Source organism: Lepus europaeus, chromosome X (genome assembly GCF_033115175.1).
Source record: "Lepus europaeus isolate LE1 chromosome X, mLepTim1.pri, whole genome shotgun sequence".
In the NCBI taxonomy this organism is placed as follows: Eukaryota; Metazoa; Chordata; class Mammalia; order Lagomorpha; family Leporidae; genus Lepus; species Lepus europaeus.
Genome location: NC_084850.1, coordinates 85,767,745 through 85,788,707, shown reverse-complemented (window position 1 = coordinate 85,788,707; position 20,963 = coordinate 85,767,745). Strand labels below are relative to the sequence as shown.

The 20,963-nt window shown below is 52.8% G+C and overlaps 1 protein-coding gene across 6 annotated transcripts in view; it reads left to right on the top strand.

Moving 5' to 3' along the window:
* Positions 1-3,751: 3,751 nt before the first annotated feature.
* DLG3 (discs large MAGUK scaffold protein 3) overlaps positions 3,752-20,963 on the top strand; it is a 57,176-nt gene continuing 39,964 nt past the window's right edge. For 2 of the 6 annotated variants that reach the window (XM_062184491.1, XM_062184489.1), the window contains exons 1-10: positions 3,752-4,108; positions 7,196-7,249; positions 7,527-7,577; positions 7,978-8,102; positions 8,287-8,456; positions 8,760-8,896; positions 9,248-9,392; positions 10,033-10,192; positions 11,660-11,816; positions 12,246-12,348. In XM_062184491.1, the coding sequence (XP_062040475.1) occupies positions 3,752-4,108; positions 7,196-7,249; positions 7,527-7,577; positions 7,978-8,102; positions 8,287-8,456; positions 8,760-8,896; positions 9,248-9,392; positions 10,033-10,192; positions 11,660-11,816; positions 12,246-12,348 (1,459 nt within the window). Of the gene's footprint in view, positions 4,109-7,195; positions 7,250-7,526; positions 7,578-7,977; positions 8,103-8,286; positions 8,457-8,759; positions 8,897-9,247; positions 9,393-10,032; positions 10,193-11,659; positions 11,817-12,245; positions 12,349-12,776; positions 12,854-13,174; positions 13,304-20,963 lie in introns of those variants that run through there. The other 4 variants (XM_062184493.1, XM_062184490.1, XM_062184495.1 and 1 more) reach the window with 3 other exon arrangements.

Genomic DNA, 20,963 nt, shown 5'->3' with positions numbered 1-20,963 from the left:
ATTTCTTTATTCCAAAGAGATAGGTGCTGGGGCCAGCGCTGTGGTACAGCAGGTTAATCCTCTGCCTGCAGCTCCGGCATCCCATTTGGGTGCCAGTTCTAGTTCTGGCTGCTCCTCTTCCGATCCAGCTCTCTGCTATGACCTGGAAAAGCAGTGGAAGATGGACCAAGTTCTTGGGCCCCTGCACCCACGTGGGAGACCCGGAAGAAGCTCTTGGCTTCGGATCGGCACAGCTCTGGCTGTTGCAGCCATTTGGGGAGTGAATCAATGGAAGGAAGACCTTTCTCTCTGTCTCTCTCTTTCTGTCTGTAACTCTACCTCTCAAATAAATAAATAAATAAATAATCTTAAAAAAAAGAGATAGGTGCTGAAGTATTTATAGGTAAAGTATATTGAAACTTACTTTCAAATGAGGCCGAAAAAAGTGCAGATAGACAGATCAAAGGTAACAAGGTATTACCAATTGTTGACTCAATGAATATAGTGGTATTCATTGTACTATTCTTTCAACATTTTTGTATTTTTTTAAGTTTTCACTAAAAAGAAGTTGGAGGGGATATGTGGAGGACAGATATGTGATAAGGTAAGCATAGTAAAATGTTAATGAGAATCCAGTTAGTGTGTAATTGAGTGTTCACTGTAAAATTCTTTGGTTTTCTGATGTTTGAAAATGAAGAGAGGCAGGCATTTAGCCTAGCAGTTGAGATGTCCAACCCCGCCCCCCACCCTCCTACCCACCCCCCCACCCCCCCACCCCTCTGCCTGTGCGCTGTGGTTGGGCAAATTAAAGCCCTAGCCTGCAGTGCCACCATCCCACATGGGTGTTGGTTTGGTTGGAGTCCCGGCTGTTCCACTTCTGTTCCAGCTCCCTGCTAACGTGCCTAGGGAAAGCAGCTGAGGATGGCCCCTGCACCCATGTGGGAGAACTGGAAGAAGCTGCTGGCTCCTGGCTTCAGATCAGCTCAGCTCTGACTACTGCAGCCATTTAGGGAGTGAACCAGTGGATGGAAGATCTTTTTTCTCTCTGTCTCTCCTCTCTTTCTGTTACTCTGCCTTTCAAATACATAAATAAATCTTCCACATCAGAGTACTTGTGCTCAATATCCCACTCTGGCTCCTGAATCCAATGCAGATACTGGGAGGCAATGGTGATGGGTCAAGTAATTGGGTAATTGGGTCCCTGCCATCTATGTGGGAGACCTGGATTGAATTTCCTAGCTACCAGCTTTGTCCTTGGCCCAGCCCCAGCCATTGCACAAGCTTGGGGTGTTAAACAGAGGATGGGAGAGCTCTCCTCTCTCTCTCTCTCTTTCTACCCCCCCCAATTTTTTTTTTTAAATTTGAGGAGAAAAGTATCACAACTTGGTTTCCTCTTGGCCCATTTCATAGCACTTATTGCCATATGTGCATAGTACTTCAATAGGATCACGGAAAATGGATTTTAATGACGGATGCAAAAAATTAAAGTCCATGTCATTTTTTCAAAACATACATTTTCATAAACTTTTGGAAGACTCCTTTTTATAGAAAGCTTTTATTTAATAAATATGTTTCATAAGTACAACTTTGGGATTTAGCGTTTCTTCCCCCCATACCCGCCCTTCCACCCCCAAACCATCCCACCTCCTACTCCCTTGAAGACTCCTTTTATGTATGGATTTCAAAATTTTTTTGCACCAAAATAAAATTATCTCTTGATTCCATTTTTCTGCAAACTTTTTGAAGTACCCTCATGGTAAATAACTCATTTTGGTGCCTACTTTTGTCTGCGTCCTCTCTTGGGGAGCTTAGAATGTAAGCTCCCCGAGGGCAGCGATTTGTTCTATTTTGATCTGTTTGCTGCTCTATCCCCAATGCTAGAACAATGGCTGGCACATAGCAAAATGTACTATGAGTATTTGTTGAAGAAGAATGAATCTATCTCTAGTACCTAGCTCAAGGTCTTGCACAATGTCAGTGCTACAATGAATGTTTGTTGATTTGCATTGAGATCTAAGGTCTGTGGGAGAACTCAGAATAGATGGTTTGTGCTGGAGTGGTTCCAAGCATGAACTTTGGATTCAAACAGCCAGGATTTGCATCCTGATTCTGTCCCTTCAAGGTGTGCTACTTAGCTGTGTTAGCATCTCTGGAGCTCAGTTTCTTCTTGGTAACATGAAGAAAATCCTAGTGCCACCTTGGTAGGGTTTTTGCTTGCAAAGTACTCAGACTGGGGCCAGAGCCCTGGCACAGTGAGTAGGTTAAGCCTGGCAGCAATGGGTGCTGGCATCCCATTTGGGCTCCGGTTCCACTGCTCCTCCTCTGATCTACCTCTCTGCTATGGCCTGGGAGACCCTGAAGAAGCTCCTAGCTCCTGGCTTCAGATAGGCCCAGCTGTGGCCTTTGCGGCCATTTGAGGAGTGGACCAGTGGATGGAAGATCTCTCTCTCTCTCTCTCTGTGTTTGTAACTCTGCCTCTCAACCAAATAAATAAAATCTTAAAAAAAAAAAGCAAGCACTTAGACTTTGTAAAGATTCAATCATTTGTAGCTGAAGACAAGAACAACAGAGAGACTCTTCTTGGTATGTCATTGTTCCTCTGTCCCCAACAGAGTGAGCCAGGAGGGCTTAAGTTGATGTCTTTGGACAGGCATTCCCAAGTTCTCCGTACTCATGCAATGGTTCTCTCACTTTGGATCTCTGCTCACCTTTCTTCGTGGCCTGGACTCTTTCCGCTTAGCATCCGAAGCTCTTTCCTCTATCATGGGCCTGTGAGGTGAGAGTGGGAGTGGAGGAGAAAGGGGTTTGCAGGCCAGGGAAAGGAGTTTTCTGCTACTGCCTGTCCCAGGGGTGAGTCCCTCACTGGAAACCGGAGAAGGTCAAGTGTGAGGTCACAGTCACTTCCGGGCCTAGGTCGAGAAAACAATAGTCCTGAAGAGGAGGCATTGAGAGTAAATCAGGCCTCCTGGACTGCCCTCTTCCTTGGTTCCCTGCAGAAGACAGCACCTCCCCCGCCCCGCTGCACCTTCCCCTCGGGGTGCTCCTGCTGCCTCAAGTCTTTACTTCTGGTGGTTCCCAGCTCAGAGCAAGCCCGGGGACCCATTGAGCATCTCCCAGCAACTCCCACTTGGAGTGGGGGTGGGGTGGAGCGGGCCGGAGGACGGTTTGAATCGGAGGAGAACGGGGCACGAGATTGTGCGCCGGAGCTGTCCCTTGGGCCGAGTGCCCTGACCCCACCCTAGGGTCGGCAGTACTCCAAAGATCCGGGGAGCTGGGGCTCAGCCTGGGGGCGCCACTGCCTCTGTTCCTTTAAGGAGCCGCTGTTTAGCATTCCTGCCGCTGCTGCTGCCGCTGCCTGACTCTGCGCGCTGATTGGCTGGAGTCAACTGAGAAGGGAGCCAGGGAGAGATGCTCTTGACTCCACTCAGATCCATCCTGGGGACCAGAGCAGAAGCGGTCCTCGCAGCACCCAGCGTCTGCCTGGGCTCCCGCTTCTTCTTTGCCGCTGGGCCTCGGCCCAGGAGCCACGACGGGCGACACGGAGCCGCCAGTGCTGGAGGGGGAGCCTTGGGTGCGGGGCAGCGTGGGGGCAGAGGCCCCGGGACGCCCGCCCGGCCCCAGGCCCCGCTCCGCCCGGGCGCCCCCACGGGTGCCCCCCCCTTCCTGGTCCGAGCAGTGTGAGTGTGCCCGGGAGCCCGGCGGCGGCGGCGGCGGCGGCGGCGGCGTGGAAACCGGCGTGGGCTGGGGGGTCCGAGCCGCGGGGGGCAGTGCCATGCACAAGCACCAGCACTGCTGTAAGTGCCCCGAGTGCTATGAGGTGACCCGCCTGGCCGCCCTGCGGCGCCTCGAGCCTCCGGGCTATGGGGACTGGCAGGTGCCCGACCCCTACGGGCCAGGTGGGGGCAACGGGGCCACCTCCGGTTATGGAGGCTACAGCTCCCAGACCCTGCCTTCGCAGGCGGGGGCCACCCCCACCCCTCGCACCAAGGCCAAGCTCATCCCCACCGGCCGGGACGTGGGGCCAGTGCCCCCTAAGCCAGTCCCGGGCAAGAGCACCCCCAAACTCAACGGCAGTGGCCCCGGCTGGTGGCCTGAGTGCACCTGTACCAACCGGGACTGGTATGAGCAGGTATGGACCAACGGAGGGGAGGGGGAGCTGCTGGGGCAACCTAGGAGGGCTGGAGAGAGGGGGCCTGGAGGACTGGGGTGCAGCAGGGGTTGGTGGGGTGCCAAGCCCTGTGAACCCTGAGCCCTAGCATTGCAGCTGGGCACAGAGAGGTGGTGGGAAATGTGTGGCTCCCTCTGTGTGTCTGTTTGGGGGTCTCCATTTAGAGGGGATTGGGAGGAGCTGTGTGTGTCAAGGGGTGAAGGTATGGCGGAGGGGCCCATTTTCCCGTGTGGGGGAATCGGGTTTGTCTCAGTGTGGGGGTTTGGCAGTGTCTCTGTGTCTGGCAGGGGGCGGGAGGTTCTGCGGGGGCTGTGTATGGTGTGTGTCTCCACAGGAGGGGAGGAGGGGGCATGGTGCTCTGCGTGGGGGGGGACATGTGTGTGTGTGCATGTTGGGGTGTGTGGAGGGAGGCAGTGGCGCTCCTCTGAATCTATGTAGACGAGCCCATGTGCCTGGCTTGCTGAGCTTCTTGCCTCGATGCCATGAGTCCCTCTCTGTCCCAGTCCCTTTGTGTGTGAATGTGCACATGGACGTGCAGGGATGTCTCTCTGAATGTGGAGGTATCTGTATTGATGGGGCTGCAGGGAGAGCTGTGCTTGCCTGTGTGTATGTGGCTACATGTATATGTGTGCGAGCATGTGGCTGCAAGAGCGTGCACGCGTGTGCCTCTGTGTGTGTGTGTGCTGTCCCTGGTGAGAAGCGCTTGACAGGCAAGGAACGGGAGAGGGAGGAGGCGAGAGACACGTCCCAAGAAAGGCTGAGAGGCTGATGAGAAGGACGGACTCTTTTGTCCAAGCAGCTCTGAAGTGTGTATGCTGGGCGGAGGGTGGGGGGGGTAGGGGAATGGGCTGGGAGGGTGGGGGGGAGACTGTAGCAATCTTCCTTGCTTCAGAACAGGCATGGTGCCTGGAGCCAGGCGAGGGGCAGCTGCTCTGGTGCAGGGACTGGTCCCAGTGGGGCATGTCCCCCTTGGGCACCCCCAGATGTGGGAGAGCTTAGTCTCAGCCCTGACTTGGCACAGATCGGGAGCCCCTGGGTGCCGGACACAACTCCGGCTTCCACTCCCAGCTTAAACTGCCAGCTTAGAAAATGGAAGGAGCATCTGTGGGAGAAGCAGCAAAATGGAGGCTGGGCCGGCAGAGCCAGGTCCCTGGCACGCATGGCGGAGGGCCAGTCTGGTTAGCCAGCTCTGCAGCCCCCAGGGTGGGGGAGAGGAGGAGGAGACTTTGCTGTTGAGAGCAGGTGCTGACTGCCCCAAGCTGGTGACCGTTCTGGTTGCCTCTGTCCTCCTCTGGGGAGAGGATATGCCCTCGCTCCGAAGCTAAGGTGGGGACTTCTTGGGGGGAGAGGCGCTCTCCGTTCTGGCCTTGTCTGTCCACACTTACCGCTTCCTGCATCCCTTGCTTTGGTCCCTTGCCCTCTCCAGCACATCCCCCTTTCTCCTTTGCACCTCTGTCCTGGGGCCCTCTCCTTGCCAACACCTTCTCATACTTGTCCTGCCCAGCTGGGAGGTGAGTGCCAATCCTAGGGCTGGGCCAGTTGGCCAAGGTTTCTTTGCCAGGGTTCATCCCTAGATGGCTCCTGGCCCTGGGAACAAGGTCCTTGAGTGGAAGCCGGGTGGGGGCTGGCGGGTGAACCCCTAGGAACTGGGAGGCTCTGGGTGGCACCTGAGCGGGGCTCGAGGCACGGCTTGCCAGACATGTGGGCACACATGGAGCACCACACGCATCCAGGAGCTGCATGGGTGTCCTTTTGCTTGTGTGTCTGTTGCACGGTTCTTCAGACAGCTGTGTTGGCGTCGGGCCTCTGAAGGACTGTGGGTTCTTCCGCCTGGGAGCAGGGGCCAGGGAGAGGCTCCAGCTGGAGTCTGCCCACCATCACCAGCTCCCAAGGCTGCAGGGCGTGAAGCCCCGGGGGCCAGGCCCAGAAATGGTGGCGGCACTGACTAGCCAGCCCCCTCCTTCTCTTCCGCCTCTCCGCTTCTCAAAGCCAAAGCTGTGTGGGGTGGAGGTGGGAGGGGGGAAGCAGAGCAGGGCATGCGGAGGAGCCCCCCCCCACCCCCCCACCCCCGGCACTGATTTCTAGCTCTCCTCTTCTGAGGAGGAGGCCAGGGGTCACGAGAGGGCCAACATGGCCAGAGAGAGGTGGGGGAGGGGCGCTGAGACACCTGGGGAAAGCGACCAGAGGACTCCCGTTGGGGGATGAGAGTGGGGAGCCAGGAAGCAGGTGCTATTTGTCTGTCCAGAATCACACGTCCACTGTCGAGTGGCCCCAAGTCTGTTCTGTGTGGGAAGCGACCTCTGTGGATTAGTCAAACCGGCCCTGTGTTTCCAACTCCTTCCCCTGCCTGTCTTCCCGCGGCTGCCGCGATAATGTTGAAGGCCGTGGACTCCGCCACGCTGTGTGGGTCATTGGCTTCTCCCTCGTGGAGAACCTTGTCTGTCCTGCTCTCGTTCTGGCCCTGACGTTGCCTCTGCCTTCTGACCAGATCCCATCCAGGGCCCTTTCTGCTGGGAAGCACAAAGGGCTGAGGGTCAAAGGTCCCTTCAGAGAAAATGGATTAGGACTTTGCCTCCCTCTGCCCCTTTGAGGAACTGGGTTCCTGGAGCCCCAGAAGGAGGTGTAGAAGGAGGGTTCACGAGATACTCTGAAGGAGGTGCAAACTTTCCTTTTCCCCCTGATCTCTTCTGGGGCCAGGGGATGAGTGTCTAAAAACACCAGTGGACTGGACAGCTTGCTGTAAGCAAAAGAGCACCTGGGAACCCACGGTGGAGTCCCCACTGTGTGGCTAACTCCCAGTGTGCTCTTAGGCAGACCTCATGTCCTCTTTGGGCCTCCGTGTCACCATATGTCACATGTGGGGGCTTGAGCAAGATGGTGTCTGCTGGCTTTCTAGCTCTGACGTGGTGTGAGTCTCTGATCTCCAAGTCAGCGGGTGCTATAGTTCAGAAGGGGAGGGGTTCTCTGTCCTGGCCTCTGGGTGCCCCTTATGGATGCTGGGTGTGGTGTGCTTTGCCCGCCATGCTCCATCTCTGCCATCCCCCTTAGGGCAGCCCTGCACCCCTCCTAGTGAACCCCGAGGCCCTGGAGCCCAGCCTCTCGGTGAGTGCACCACTGGTTGGCTCAGTCCCAGGCAATTGATCTGGGTGAAATGAGCAAGCTGGGTTTGGCCCTGATATGGTTGGAAGCGAAGGGGAGGGGAGTGGCCTCCTCGGGGTCAGCCTGTCCCCATCTGTGGCCAAGAGGTGCCCTGGGGGTGTGCTCGGGCTCTCCTGCTATGTGGGAGTGGGGGAGGAGGCAGGTTGACCAGGGGGCTGGTGGCTTGAACATTGGGCATCGGGCGGGAGGTGCTGAGGGGACTGCCTGTGTCTTCCCGCAGGTCAACGGTAGCGACGGCATGTTCAAATACGAGGAGATAGTACTTGAGCGGGTGAGTGTGCCAGTGCGCAGGGGATGAAGCAGGGAGGAGAGGGTTGGAGCCAGAAGGGGGGGAGGATCTTGAACCCTGGTTTTAAGGTTTGTGGGGGGAACTCGCATTGAAAGGATGGGGGAAACAGCGGCTCTCTGAGGCCGCATCACTGCATCAGTCATCAATCAATCAACCACTAACAAATATTAATTGACCTTGCTCGCCAAGGCCTGGGGAACTGGGGAGGAGATGGGTCTGCTGAGGCTTCCCCGCCAGAATTGTTGGCACAGGCCCTAGCCTGCCATGGCCCCTTCTCTGGTTCAAAGACCCGGCTTTGGGATGTAAGGGGAGTTGGGGTGCTGCATACCCTTCTTTGTGCTCTCAGAGTGAACCGACTGTGCCCTTCCACCCCCTTCTGCAGGGCAACTCCGGCCTGGGCTTCAGTATTGCAGGTGGCATCGACAACCCCCATGTCCCCGATGACCCTGGCATCTTTATTACCAAGATCATCCCTGGGGGAGCAGCTGCCATGGATGGGAGGCTGGGGTGAGATGGCCTGGAAGCAGGGCTGTGGGGGACAGGGCAGGATGGAGATGAGGGGAGGAGGGCTCATGGGATGACCCTTGTGTTAGATCTCAGAGCGGGAGAGGGGAGAGGTGGGAAGGGGCGGGCGGGAGAGGGGGTGGAGGGGCGGTGGCGCAGTGTCATGCCTCTTGGACTTCCTCCGCAGGGTGAATGACTGTGTACTGCGAGTGAATGAGGTGGACGTGTCGGAGGTGGTACACAGCCGGGCCGTGGAGGCACTGAAGGAGGCAGGCCCTGTGGTGCGGTTGGTGGTGCGGAGGCGACAGCCCCCACCCGAGACCATCATGGAGGTCAATCTGCTGAAAGGGCCCAAAGGTGCGGCCTTCTGGGTTCCTGTGCTCCCAACAGAGCCCCTGGCTCCAGGGCCTGGCTGGCCTCATAGGGAATGGAAGGGAATGGCCTAGGCTGACTCCCACAGTTCCAGCTCATGGCCTTCTCTCTGGCTCTCGAGTCCCAGCCTGACTGACCTCAGGATGGCAGCCTGTGTTTGGGAATCCTGGGAGGAGCTCCTGTGGGCCCGGGGGGTTGGCTAGGGGAGGGAGGTTAGATTTGGGGGTCAAATGACTGCCCTAATCTTTCTTTCTGGTCCTCTCCTGCTTCTTGCTGGCTCCTAACTAGGCCTGGGGTTCAGCATCGCTGGGGGCATTGGCAACCAGCACATCCCAGGAGACAACAGCATCTACATCACCAAGATCATTGAGGGAGGAGCGGCTCAGAAGGACGGACGCCTACAGATCGGGGACCGGCTGCTGGCGGTGAGACAGCTCCGCAGGGGTGTCCAAATGGCAGGGTGGGAGGGGGAGCTCCGGCACCCTCTCACTCCACCTAAACCTCACTCCCTCGGGGGAGAGGCATCCTGACAAGATTCAAGAGCATCCTCTGAGTTGTGCTGTGTTGACCCAGGTGCCAAGGCCCTAGTTCCTGCCTTGGCTAGCCCCCCCGCCCCATGCCACCTCCTACCTCCTGCCTCTCTGCTCCTCACAGCACTAAACGTGGGCCTGTCTTAGTCTGCTGTTGAATTTCCCTGAAAAGGCACCCCTCCAGGTTAGCCCCTGGCCGGGGCTGCTCGTCTCCCAGGTCCCAGCCTGAGGCCTCTCCTCTTCTAGGTGAACAACACCAATCTGCAGGATGTGAGGCATGAGGAAGCTGTGGCCTCACTGAAGAACACATCGGATATGGTCTATCTGAAGGTAGCCAAGCCAGGCAGCCTCCACCTCAACGACATGTACGCTCCCCCCGACTACGCCAGCAGTACGTACCCATTGGCCCCTGCTCCTGGCCTGAAGCCCCTGCCTCTTCTCCCCCCCTCCCTCGCCCCACCACCGCGCCACCGTGCCACCCCTGGTTTTTGGAAAGGAAGACGTTCAAACCTCTCGTTCAGAGAGAGCAAGTGCAAAGGAGAGTGGTCAGGAGCACTGAGTCCAGATCCCAGCTCTGTTCCTTAGAGCGAGATGCCCTTGGCCAAGTCCCCTTCCCCTGCCTTCAGTTTCCTCTTTGGCCAAAAGGAGCTAATGATCCATGTGCTGCCTTCCTCACAGGACTGGTGCAAGGATCAAATGAGATCATGGAAGAGAAAACCCTCGGAAACCTGTATTAGGCTAGAGAGATGTGAGGGATTATTATTAGTCACACCTCGAGTCATGCCTTTCTTTGTAGATTGCCTTGACTTCAGCTCTTTCTAAGACTCACAGGAGTGAGCCCAGGATTTAGAAAGGACTGCGGAGGAGGAACGCTGGGGGGTGGATGGAGTGGGGAGGAGCGGCCTCGGAAATCGGCAGCATCCCCGGGTCTCTTGCACCTGAGGTGGGGGGTGGAGCTAATTGGAGGGGCTTAGGGTAGGGTACCCGCGTGGATCCAACTCTGACTGTTTCGCTCCCTCTTTTGATTCTAGCTTTTACTGCCTTGGCTGACAACCATATAAGCCATAATTCCAGCCTGGGTTATCTGGGGGCTGTGGAGAGCAAGGTCAGCTACCCTGCTCCTCCCCAGGTTCCCCCCACCCGCTACTCTCCTATCCCCAGGCACATGCTGGCCGAGGAGGATTTCACCAGGTGAGACTCTAGGCGGTTCGTGCTACGCAGGGATGGGGGTGGGGAGGGAGGGGAGAAGGACATCCATTTCTGGCCGACGCCGGGCCACCCTGAAGCGTGGCCACGAAGAGCCTAGTGCTGTGGTCCCTGTCGGCTTTGGAGTCTGGGGGTAGAGATGGCTGCAGGGACAAGTTCGGCCAACAGGGGGAGTGCCGAGTGAGTGGCCCCGATGGGAAAGTGCAGATAAAGGGTGGGGTGGAGCGTTTAGGGGGCGCTGGAGGTGCGGGCTCTGCAGTGGTAGCAGCCCCCTCAGCTGCAGCCACTTCGAATTAGCAATGCAGCCCCCGGTGTGGCAGCACCCAGAGAGGCTGAGCGGCTGGGGGCGGGGTGGGGGAGTCTCGGGGTACGGCTCCGCCCCACCTTGGCGGCGCCCTCCCCCGACTGTGGAACTGGTCGGGCCGGCCGGGGTTCCGGGGGACAGGTTTGCGGGGTGGGGCCTGGTAGGCTGCTGGGCAGGCTGCCGTGGAGCCGGAAGGGTAGGCGGACGGGGGACAGCCAGAGAGAAGCCATGGAGAGGGCCCGAAAGTTCTCAGGCTCCGGCTTGGCCCTGGGCTTGGGCTCGGCCTCGGCTTCGGCCTGGAGGAGGGCTTCGCAGCGGTGGGCCTGGCCTCTCCGTTCCCTGCGGCCGGGAGGGGATGTCAGGTAGGAGTGGAGGGCTGTGAGCAAGAGCATCCGGGACTCAGGGAGTGAGCCTGGTATCGGAGGCTGGGAGCATTAGTAAAGGAGGCATCAGGCTTCAGGCTTGGGGCTCCTCGGATGGATGATGCTAGTCAGCATGTTGGGGGGCGGGGGATGGATGGATATATAGGTGGTGGCTGCTTGCACTCGCCTGATGTCACCATGGCCACTCAGAGAGGGTTTCCTTAGAGATGGTTAGTTTGAGTTGGGCTCTTCCTCTGTTCAGCCCCGTCCCTAAGCTCCTTTTAGGGGACCTAGGATTTTTCTCTCTGTCTCTCACATCACCTAGCAAGGGGTACATAATGACAACTGCTGACTAAATAGGTTGCTGGGGAAGGCAGGAAGGGTCAGAGGTCATGGGTGGGATTTTTGCAGGTGCAGAGGAGTTATGTGCTAAGTGGATGCACACAGCTTCTGCAGGGTGAGTGCCAGCGCACTGGTTGGTAACATGGGAGAATGTGGGGTGGAGTCAGACCAGAGAGGTTTGGTCGCTAGAATTCAGGGTAGGGGTTTGTCCATTGGGAATTGACTCCGAGCCCTCAGGAAGAAGAGAGGGAAGAGGAACTGAAACTTGGCACCGGCTAGAAGGCAGCCGCCAAGCAGGTTTCAGGAGACAAAGGGAGGAATAGGGTGTCATATCCAGGGCCCCAAGCCCTCACTCCCTGCAGCCTTGTTCCACGTTGGCCATCTCAGGGACAACAAACAGCTCATCTCTCCCTTGGCATGATCCCTCTGCTCCTTTCCCACCAGAGAGCCCCGCAAGATCATCCTGCACAAGGGCTCCACAGGCCTGGGCTTCAACATCGTAGGAGGAGAGGATGGAGAAGGCATCTTTGTCTCCTTCATCCTGGCAGGAGGCCCAGCCGACCTGAGTGGGGAGCTGCGCAGGGGAGACCGGATCTTATCGGTGAGCAGACAAAGGCAAGGTGGGAGGATGGGAGCTGTGCCAGTCTCAAAAGGAGGAGAGGAGACCTTGCTTCCTCCATGGACTGCTTCTTGAGATGAGAGAAGGGCTAAGAACCGGAGAAACCTTGTGTTGTCTTTATAGATGGCCTGGGTGAAGGACAGGCACTAAGAACGGACTTATCCTTGGGGAGGAAGTGAATGTCTCTTGGATCTTAGCCCTGATGGACATTTGACCTCCACAAAGACAATTACTACACTAGAGATGCCATGTCCTTTAGGTCTTGTTTTCAGGTCACCGGTGGGATATTTGGAAAAGGCATTCCAACAGACTTACGGATGGGCTACCTATCTCCCTCTCCCAACTGCTAGGACAAAGAACTGACTCCCTTTTGTGCTTTTGGGGTAGCTCACGGCGCCTCTCTTTGGACAGGTGAATGGAGTGAACTTGAGGAATGCAACTCATGAGCAGGCCGCAGCTGCTCTGAAACGAGCTGGCCAGTCAGTCACCATCGTGGCCCAGTACAGACCTGAAGGTAGGAGAAGGGAAGGGATGATGGGGTAGTTTACACTTTACTCAGTTACAACTGAGTTGCTGCGATTTTGCCATCGTGGGTAACAAAGCCCCTTGAGCAGGTCCCTCCTACCCTTGTGCAGTAATCTCTTCCTCTCTCTTTCCTTCTGGGCGGGGGTTGGTTTGGGCGGCTTGGAAGCATAAATCAAGGCTGTGCTCAGAGCCTGCAGATCGGTGCTGCAGTGCCGTACAGAGCCGGTAGTGGGCAGCAGCCCACGGGAAGCAGCAAAAGCGTCTGGGGCAACTGGAAAAAAGGGGAGAGGCGGACGGTTCCGAGGCGAAGACGGGGAACTGTGTGCCCGGGAACTGGAGAGCAGTTCTTGGGTTAGAGAGACCTCAGGGAGAGCAGATCCGACCTATTAAAGGATGTGGGGGTCAAGCCTCTAGGACCCCCAGGCCCCTCCCCGCATCAAGATGAAGGCGAAAGACCCATAAGTGCGCGTAAAAGGTGTTATCCCGCCCTCGAGGTAGGGGACCAGTCGACCCCCTCCCCTCTCGTGGGGGGGGGGGGCTTCTTTGTATTCGCAGTCAGCAGTCCCGGGCTGGGCCGAATGGGCGGGGCTGGCTATGCAAATGAAGGCTTTTGATTGGCTGGAGCCAGCCAAGGCCCAGGTGCCGAGGTGAGCTGCAGGAAGGCGCGCCCTAGCCTGCCGGCCGGCGGGATGACCATTGGCCGGCCACGCACGGCCTCCAGCCGCACGCCCCGCCCCCTGACCCTGGCAGAGGGCGGCGGGCGCCCCTCCTTCCCCCCCTCGCGAGCCTCAGGCGTCTCCTCCTCCTCCCTCCCCTCCCCCTCCTCCCTCCTCCCCTCCTCCCGCGCGCCCCGCTTTGTGTCCGTGGTCTCCCGCGCGGGACGGAGGGACCGGCCAGAGCCGGCGCTTTCTCAGCCTTAGACCTGGACTCCGACTCGGCGCCAGGTGAGGTGGGGCGGACTAGGGCGAAGCCCCCTCACAGTGCCCCTTAGCCTCTCTACGGCTCTGCTCTCAGCTCCTTCCCAACACTGCGCCCCCAACTCTGTCCTCTCCCTCGAATGCCTCCTCCTCGTGCCCCTAGTCCCCTCTGAGCCCCCTCCTGAGGGCTTCTCTCGGCCCCGCGCTCTCTCGTCGGGGCTCTGTCCCTTCCTAGACATCACCCCTGCCCACCCGCAAACGCTGCCCCCTTCTCACCGCAGGGCCCCAGTCCTGCCCGCAGCCTCCTGCCCGCGGGCTGCTGCGCCCCCGTCAGCGCACTAGCCCTTCTCCCCGGGGAAATTGGCTGAGCCTCCCCCTCCCCCCACGCCTGCTCTGCCTAACCTCAGGGCACAGCCGAGGTTGGCGGGGTGCTCTCAGGGCCGGCCCCCTGGCTTTTGTTCGCCATCCTTTCCCGACTTCTTTCGTCCCTTCCCCTCTGGAAGCCTTCCCTTTGTCCCCTAGGACTGCAGCACCGGGCTCCTGGGCCACCTAGGCTCGGTGGGCCGCTTCCCACGGTGGAGGAAGTGAGCTCTCCTGGGCAGGCAGGTGCTCTAGTTCCGTGAGCAGAAAGGGAGAGTCTGGGAGCCCGGTGGCCGGGCTGCGAGAGATCGCCAGCGCTTGCCTACCTTTGTCCTTTCCGCACCCCCCCACCCGATCTGTGCCTTGAGAACCCCGTAGAATCCAGAGGACTGCCACCTTCCTGCACGAGGAGCTTTGCATGGGCGACAGAAGTGGAGGGGGAGTAGCAAGCAGCAGGGCTTGCGGATCTGAGGTAGTGGGGAAGTCGGATGCAAATGGTCACTTGGGGTCATTTCTCTCCGTGTTTGGCGTCCAGGTGACTGACAAGGAGCACACCTTAGGGTTCTTGTTTTTGCCATTTATGTGCCTGCCTTTTACTGTAGAGCGGAACTGGCTGATTTTTTTTTTATTAGCATCTAATATTTATCCATTTCGTGCCTTCAGCTTAGACAACATAGGTTCTGCAAAGGAAATGGTTTCTTTTGCATATTTGTGTGTGTGTGTGTGTGTGTGTGGAGAAATTGCTGTTTCTTTCGGTTTTGCTCTCTGATGTGGGCCACATGGAAACAATACAGCGAATTTGTCTGGTGGTGGTATGTTGCAAACTGGTGACTGCATGTTTCTGTGACTTTTGCCGGGGGAATGCAACTGGTTTGCGCGAAAAGCTGTAAGTTCCCCAGGGTGGAGGGATTACTGCAGCATTTATTACTCTCTGAGCCCGTTTCTCAAGAGTTCGTAATGGAGATTGGGGTGCCATCTCCTGTTGGTCTCCCACTTTTTCTACACCCGGCCTTTCTTCTCTTCGGGGTTAGTTGAACCACCGTTGCTTCAGGCTCTGCCACCTCAGTCTTGTTTCTTTCTTTGGTTTGCGAAGCCCAACAGGGTCCCAACAGGCAAAAGCTTTTTTTTTTTTTCCATTTGAAAATGGACCCTTGGAGACAGGTCCAGAGGGACTATCAAGCATTCCTTGTTGGATTCTGAATTTTCTTTGATAAAGTGCTAGTTTTTAAAACTCAGGACTCCATGTTGATCATTTTATAAGTGTATTAAATACAATTCTCTAGAGGGTTGCATCACAGTGGGTATTTACAAAATGAATAATCCAAATATATGTCTGTTGGCAAGATTGGCAGAGAGTGCATGTTATTGGCCAACTTAAGTGTTCATTTTTTGGATTTTTTTTTCCCACATAGCATGAGAATGTGGGAGCTGGAAAAGCTCACGTAGTCTAATCCCTCATTGTACAAACCGGAACAGCTACACGAGAGCCAGGACGTGACTTGCCTAAGGTCATGAAGGGAAAGTTGGCCGAGGGTCAGCAATCCATTCTATCCTGCTGTCCACCAGCTGAGACGCTGTGGTTGTGAACACCAGAGAGACCTCAGATCTGGCTGAGAGTGGATGACCAGCAGGAAAGAAACTAAGGGAAGGTTAGCGTGCTCTTTGTGGTGGCCACTCTCTCTTTAGCATGCAAGATTAAAACATAGCTTCGACTAATTAGAACAAGCAGAGTAAGAACATTTTTCCTCCTTGTTTAATGGCTTTATTGAACATTAACTCATACACCATGCAACTCTTCCACTTAGGTCTGCAATTCCATGATACTCATGGAGTTGTGCCTCCATCCCCACGGTCAGTGTTAGGACATTTTCAGTGTCCCTATCCTGTGACTACATAAAGGGAAGGTGAAGGCCTTAGAAAGGTGATAGGCTGAGGACAGTTGCTTTTTTAAAAAAGATTTATTTATTTATTTGAAAGCCAGAGTTACACAGAGAGAGGAGAGGCAAAGAGAGAGAGAGAGAGAGAGAGAGAGAGGAAGGGAGGGAGGGAGGGAGAGGTCGCCCGTCTGATGGTTCACTTCCCAGAAGGCCACAAGGACCGGAGCTGCGCCGTTCCGAAGCCAGGAGCTTCTTCTGGGTCTCCCACACAGACGCAGGGGCCCAAGGATTTGGGCCATGTTCAACTGCTATCCCAGGCCATAGCAGAGAGCTGGATCAGAAGTGGAGCAGCTGGGTTTTGAACCGGCGCCCCTATGGGATGCCGGCGCTTCAGGCCAGGGCGTTAACCCACTGCGCCACAGTGCCAGCCGCCATGGACAGTTGCTTCTTAACGAATGGACTCTTAGGCACTGGATGGCAACTTGGGAATGCTCTGACCTCCAGATGCCTCCATCTGTCTGGTGTACTTCATGTGGTTAAGCCCACAGTGAACTATCGGAACCTTCTCTTTTTATTTGATCTTTGTATCATGCCTAGTATGAGTGCTCTACTAGTGTTTCTACGATGAAGCTCTGGAAAATAATCACATAGAAATAAAAGTACTAAATGATAAGGTGCCACAGTGAAAGATGCTGCTTAATAGTTTCACTCCTGATTGCTCCAAACTGTTGTGGACACAAAAAACCCTACCTATTAGCTAAAAATAGCAGGATGTTCTTGGGCATGTATAATCCTGCTTAAAATTCAAATTGAACATTTCAACAACTGGCTCTCATCAAAAGTACACTTCCAGTCTATTAAAATGAAACGTATCTTTCTGTGGCTTGTGGAATTGCTCCATTAAGATCTCCTACATCTGCCCCCGTCCCTCCCCTGACTTTGTGTCAGTCTGTGATTATAAACTGAACTAGTATTTTTCTGGAAAGCCCTGTTGTTTTTAGAATAGAACTTGATTTCAAAATCAAGAGGCGAGCCAGATCACTAAGGTAGCTAAACTGGGAAGTGATCCTTCGTGACCAGTCCTTTCAACTGGAATGTAAATCCAGATGAGATTTTTTTTTTCCAGAACTTATTTTAAAGTGCTGAACAAACCGACTTTCACCATGGGAACACCTGTGGGTACGGTCTGGACGAGTTAGGGATCAATGTTGACTGTAACTTGAAAACATAAAAGTGATGTTTGCCCCACAACATTTAGGTAACCAAGCCATCTGACCCTGTTTGAGAATGAAGGCTATAAAGGTAACTGCTGCCCTATCAACAGAATCTCTCTTGGGAGTGCAGAGGCGGAAGTATACTAAGGCAAAGAATCAAGGTTCTCGTGCAGGTGGAAGTAAGGGAGAAAGAAAAGGTATTTCTGTTAACAGCAGCCTTGAGCTATGAGCCATTTGCAGCTGGCATTGCATTCATCTTTGTGGCCCAGCACCTGGGCTGGAGCCTGGCATGTTGTTTGTTGAATGGAATTATTGAGTACCTCCATGTGCCACAAACTTTTATAAGCATCAGTCTTCAGGATATCCTTGTGAGATAAGCATTAATGTTCCCCATTGTATGGATGAAGAAAATAAGGGTCAGAGAGGTTGAGTGATTTGCTCAGGGTCACACAGCCAGCGAGGAACAGAATCAGCATTTGGAGTCAGATTTCCTGAGCCGTTTGGATTTAGGGGTTTTGCACTAGGTCACAACCTTCTCTCACTCCCTCCCTACCCGTATACATGTGGACACAGCAAAAGATACCAGTCCGAGATGCTTCAGATGCTGGAAGCTGTTAACAATGGAGTAAAACCAACTCTCAACCCTTTTCATCTTGATGGCCGCAAACCCCTGCTCCAAAGAGGGAAGTAACCTGGGGCTAGAAAGGCTGCTGGCAGCCTGAGAGAGTGATATTGTAGGGGGGGGGAGGGATTCCCAGGAGAAGCCAAAAAGTAGGAGTTGGTTTGTTTGACTTGATAGCAAATTGTGCAGGCTTAAGAATATTAATGCAGCAAGTAGGCATTTTCTCATTTCTGGAGTTGTATTTGTCATTCATTTTTTATGACCTTCTAATTCACTCATTTGAGAGCTTTTATAATATTCACAGAGTTATGCAACCATCACCACAATCGATTTTAAAATTTTTGCCACTGCCGTAACCTTCAGCCATCAACCCCCACCCCCGCCCCACCTCTCCATCCTGCTTAGCCCTAGGCAACCACTAATCTACTTTCTGTCTATATGGATTTACCTATTCAGAACATTTCATATAAATGGATTCGTATAGTTTGTGGTCTTTTGTGACTGGCTTCATTCACTTAGCATAGCATTGTCAAGGCTCAATCTGTGTTCTAGCACGTATCCAATATGCCATTCCTTTTCATGGCTGAATAATACTCCGTGATAGGTATCTGTCACATTTTGTTTTCCCCTCAGTTGATGGGCATTTGGATGTTTCTGCATTTTGGCTGTCAGCAACAGTGCTTTATGGACATTAGTGTGCAAAGTTTTGCACAGACGGATGTTTACTTTTCTCTTGAGCATGATATACCTATAAGTGGAATTGCTGGATCATATGATGACTCCACGTTTAACCTTTGGTCAGGCTGCTTCCCACAGAGACTGCACCTTTTCATATTCCCTTCAATAGTATGTAAGGGTTCCAATTTCTCCACATCTTCCCCAACACTTGTTATTGTTAGTCTTTCTGATTCTAACTATCCACGTGGGTGTGAAGTGATATCTCATTGTAGTTTTGTTGTGCATTTCCCTGAAGGCTAATGATGTTGAGTGTTTCCATATACTTATTGTTTACTGTTCTGTTTTACTTTGCTTGGTCCCCTGCTTTGATTATGGACTTGAAACTAGAGTAAGGCAACTATGTTAATTACTCAGGTCATTAGAAGAAACCAGTAATATAACTACCTCTCTCTCTTTTTGCTCTATGTGCCAAAGGAGTTTAGGGCTTGGATATGGACAGTTTTAGCTAGGAATGCTGAGCTGATAAAAAGGATCAGGTGTACCTTTTTTTTAAGTTCATTGAGATACAAGTCACATACTGGATAACATCCATTTAAAGTACACAATTCAGAGTTGGGGCTGGTGCTGTGGCATAGCTGATAAAGCTGCCTCCTGCAATGCCAGCATCCCATGTGGGTGCCAGTTCAAGTCTAGCTGCTCCACTTCTGATCCAGCTCCCTGCTAATGTAGCTGGGAAAGCAATGATAGACGCCCCAAGTGCTTGGGTCCCTGCACTCGCATGGCAGATCCAGAGAAAGTTCCTGGCTCCTGACTGCAGTCTAGCCCCGCTGTAGTCATTGCGGCCATTTGGTGAGTGAACCAGCAGATAGAAGATCTCTCTCTGTCTCTCTGTCTCTCCATCTCTCTCTCTCTCTCCCTCTGTAACTGTGCCTTTCAAATAAATTAAATAAATCTTAAAAAAATTGTTTTCAGAGTTGTGCAACTGTCACCAGAGTGAATTTTAGAACGTTTTCATCACCCTAAAAACAAGTCGTATCCCTGTTAGCAGTCACTCTTCCATTTCTCCCCAACCTTTCTCCTCGTCCTAGCCCCCAGGCAACTATCATTCTACTTTGTCTTTCCATAAAGTTGCTTTATCTGGCTGGTTCATATAAATGGAAATGAAGTAATATGTGGCCTTTTACATCTGGTTTCTTTCACTTAGCACAGTGTTTTAGAGGTTCATCCATGTATCAGTACTTCATTCCTTTTTTATGGCCAAATAATATTCCATCCTGTGGTTATACCACATTTTGTTTATCCATCCTTGTGTTGATAGACATTTGGCTTGTTTCTACCTTTTGACAGCTGTTAACACTGCTGCTATGAACATTCATAGACAAGTTTTATGAACATGTGTTTTCAATTTTCTTGGATTATGTACCCAGGAGTGGAATTGCTGGGTCATAAGGTAACTTAATGTTTAACATTTTTGAGGAACTGCCAGATTTTCTCCCCAAAGTGACTACACCCTTTTAGACATACCCTGTTTTGTAAAATTAGAAGAGACAAAAACGTTAAGCTTTCTTTCAGTTTTACCCCCGGGGCTGGATGTGTGTACGTGTGCTGCGTTTTTCTGTATTTCATGTAGCCCAAGGACATGATAACTAGATTTGGCAAAGCAGTCTGAACCTAGCTGGACAGGTGTTTTCTTGTCCTTCTTTAGATGGTTTCAGGGAAACATCCTAGGATCTTTGGAATCAGGAATTTTTCCTTATGAGGTAGAATGATTACAATAATATATAGTAATGAGAACAAGTTATTTCTTATTTAAGTATAGCTTTTTAGAATTTCTTTTTAACCTAATGTGTTGCTTGTTGAAATCTTGACCCTGATATTGACACTGCTGCTTTGTTTAAAGCTTTAGCCTTCTATTCTACAACAGGGTAATTGTTTGTTATTTTAAATGGAGAAATCAGCTAAGTAGAATAATTTGAGCCTACCCTTGTCTCTGAAATTAAAAAGCAATGATTTTGCTCGCTTTATGTAGGAATTATATACTTGCATTATATACTGTGTATAGATAACCTATTTCTATGTCAAATCTTGACAGAGAAGCCAGAGCCTAGTGTTCTAGTTCTTACTTGAAGTAGCTGAGTGATTTTAGACTAGTTAACTTACCTATTAGGGACTCCATTTTGTGATTTGTAAAATGGACTGGGCAAAATGATCGCTAATGTTTGTTCTAATGCAAATTCTTTGTTAGATAAGTGCAAGTAAGTTTTGAATTCAATTTACCAGTTCCTATTTGTATCTAGACCCTTATTAAGCCACACAGTCTTGAGCTTATCACAGTCTTGCATTATTTTCCCCTATTCCTTCCAGTGATAAAGTTTTCATCCTCTTGAAATAGACTTTTGTTTACTTTTCCCTGAAGTTAGGTATCTTTTTATTGCATTTTATTTATTTATTTGAGAGGTAAAGTTACAGACTGGGAGAAGGGGAGACAAAAGTCTTCCACCTGCTGGTTTGTGTTCCCAAATGGCCACAATGGCTGGGGCTGGACCAATTCAAAGCCAGGAGTCAGGATCCCCCTCTGGGTCTTCCCATGAAGGTGCAGGAGCCCAAGGACTTGGGCCACCTTCTGCTTTCCCAGGCCACAGCAGAGAGCTAGATTGGAAGAGGAACAGCCGGGACTAGAACCCTGCACCTATATGGGATGCTGGCACTGCAGGTGGAGACTTAGCCTACTATGCTACAGCGCCAGCCCCTGAGTTTAGATATCTTTAAAAGCAAAGACTCTAGAGATTTTTTTTTGTTTTTTTACTTTTCTACTTGATGAAACTAAGTGATAAGACATTTGAAAAGACAAAAGAAGAAAACTAACATAATTTATATAAACATGTACATTAGGGATGTAGATTTTCAAAAATGAGAAAGAATAATATGAATCTTGG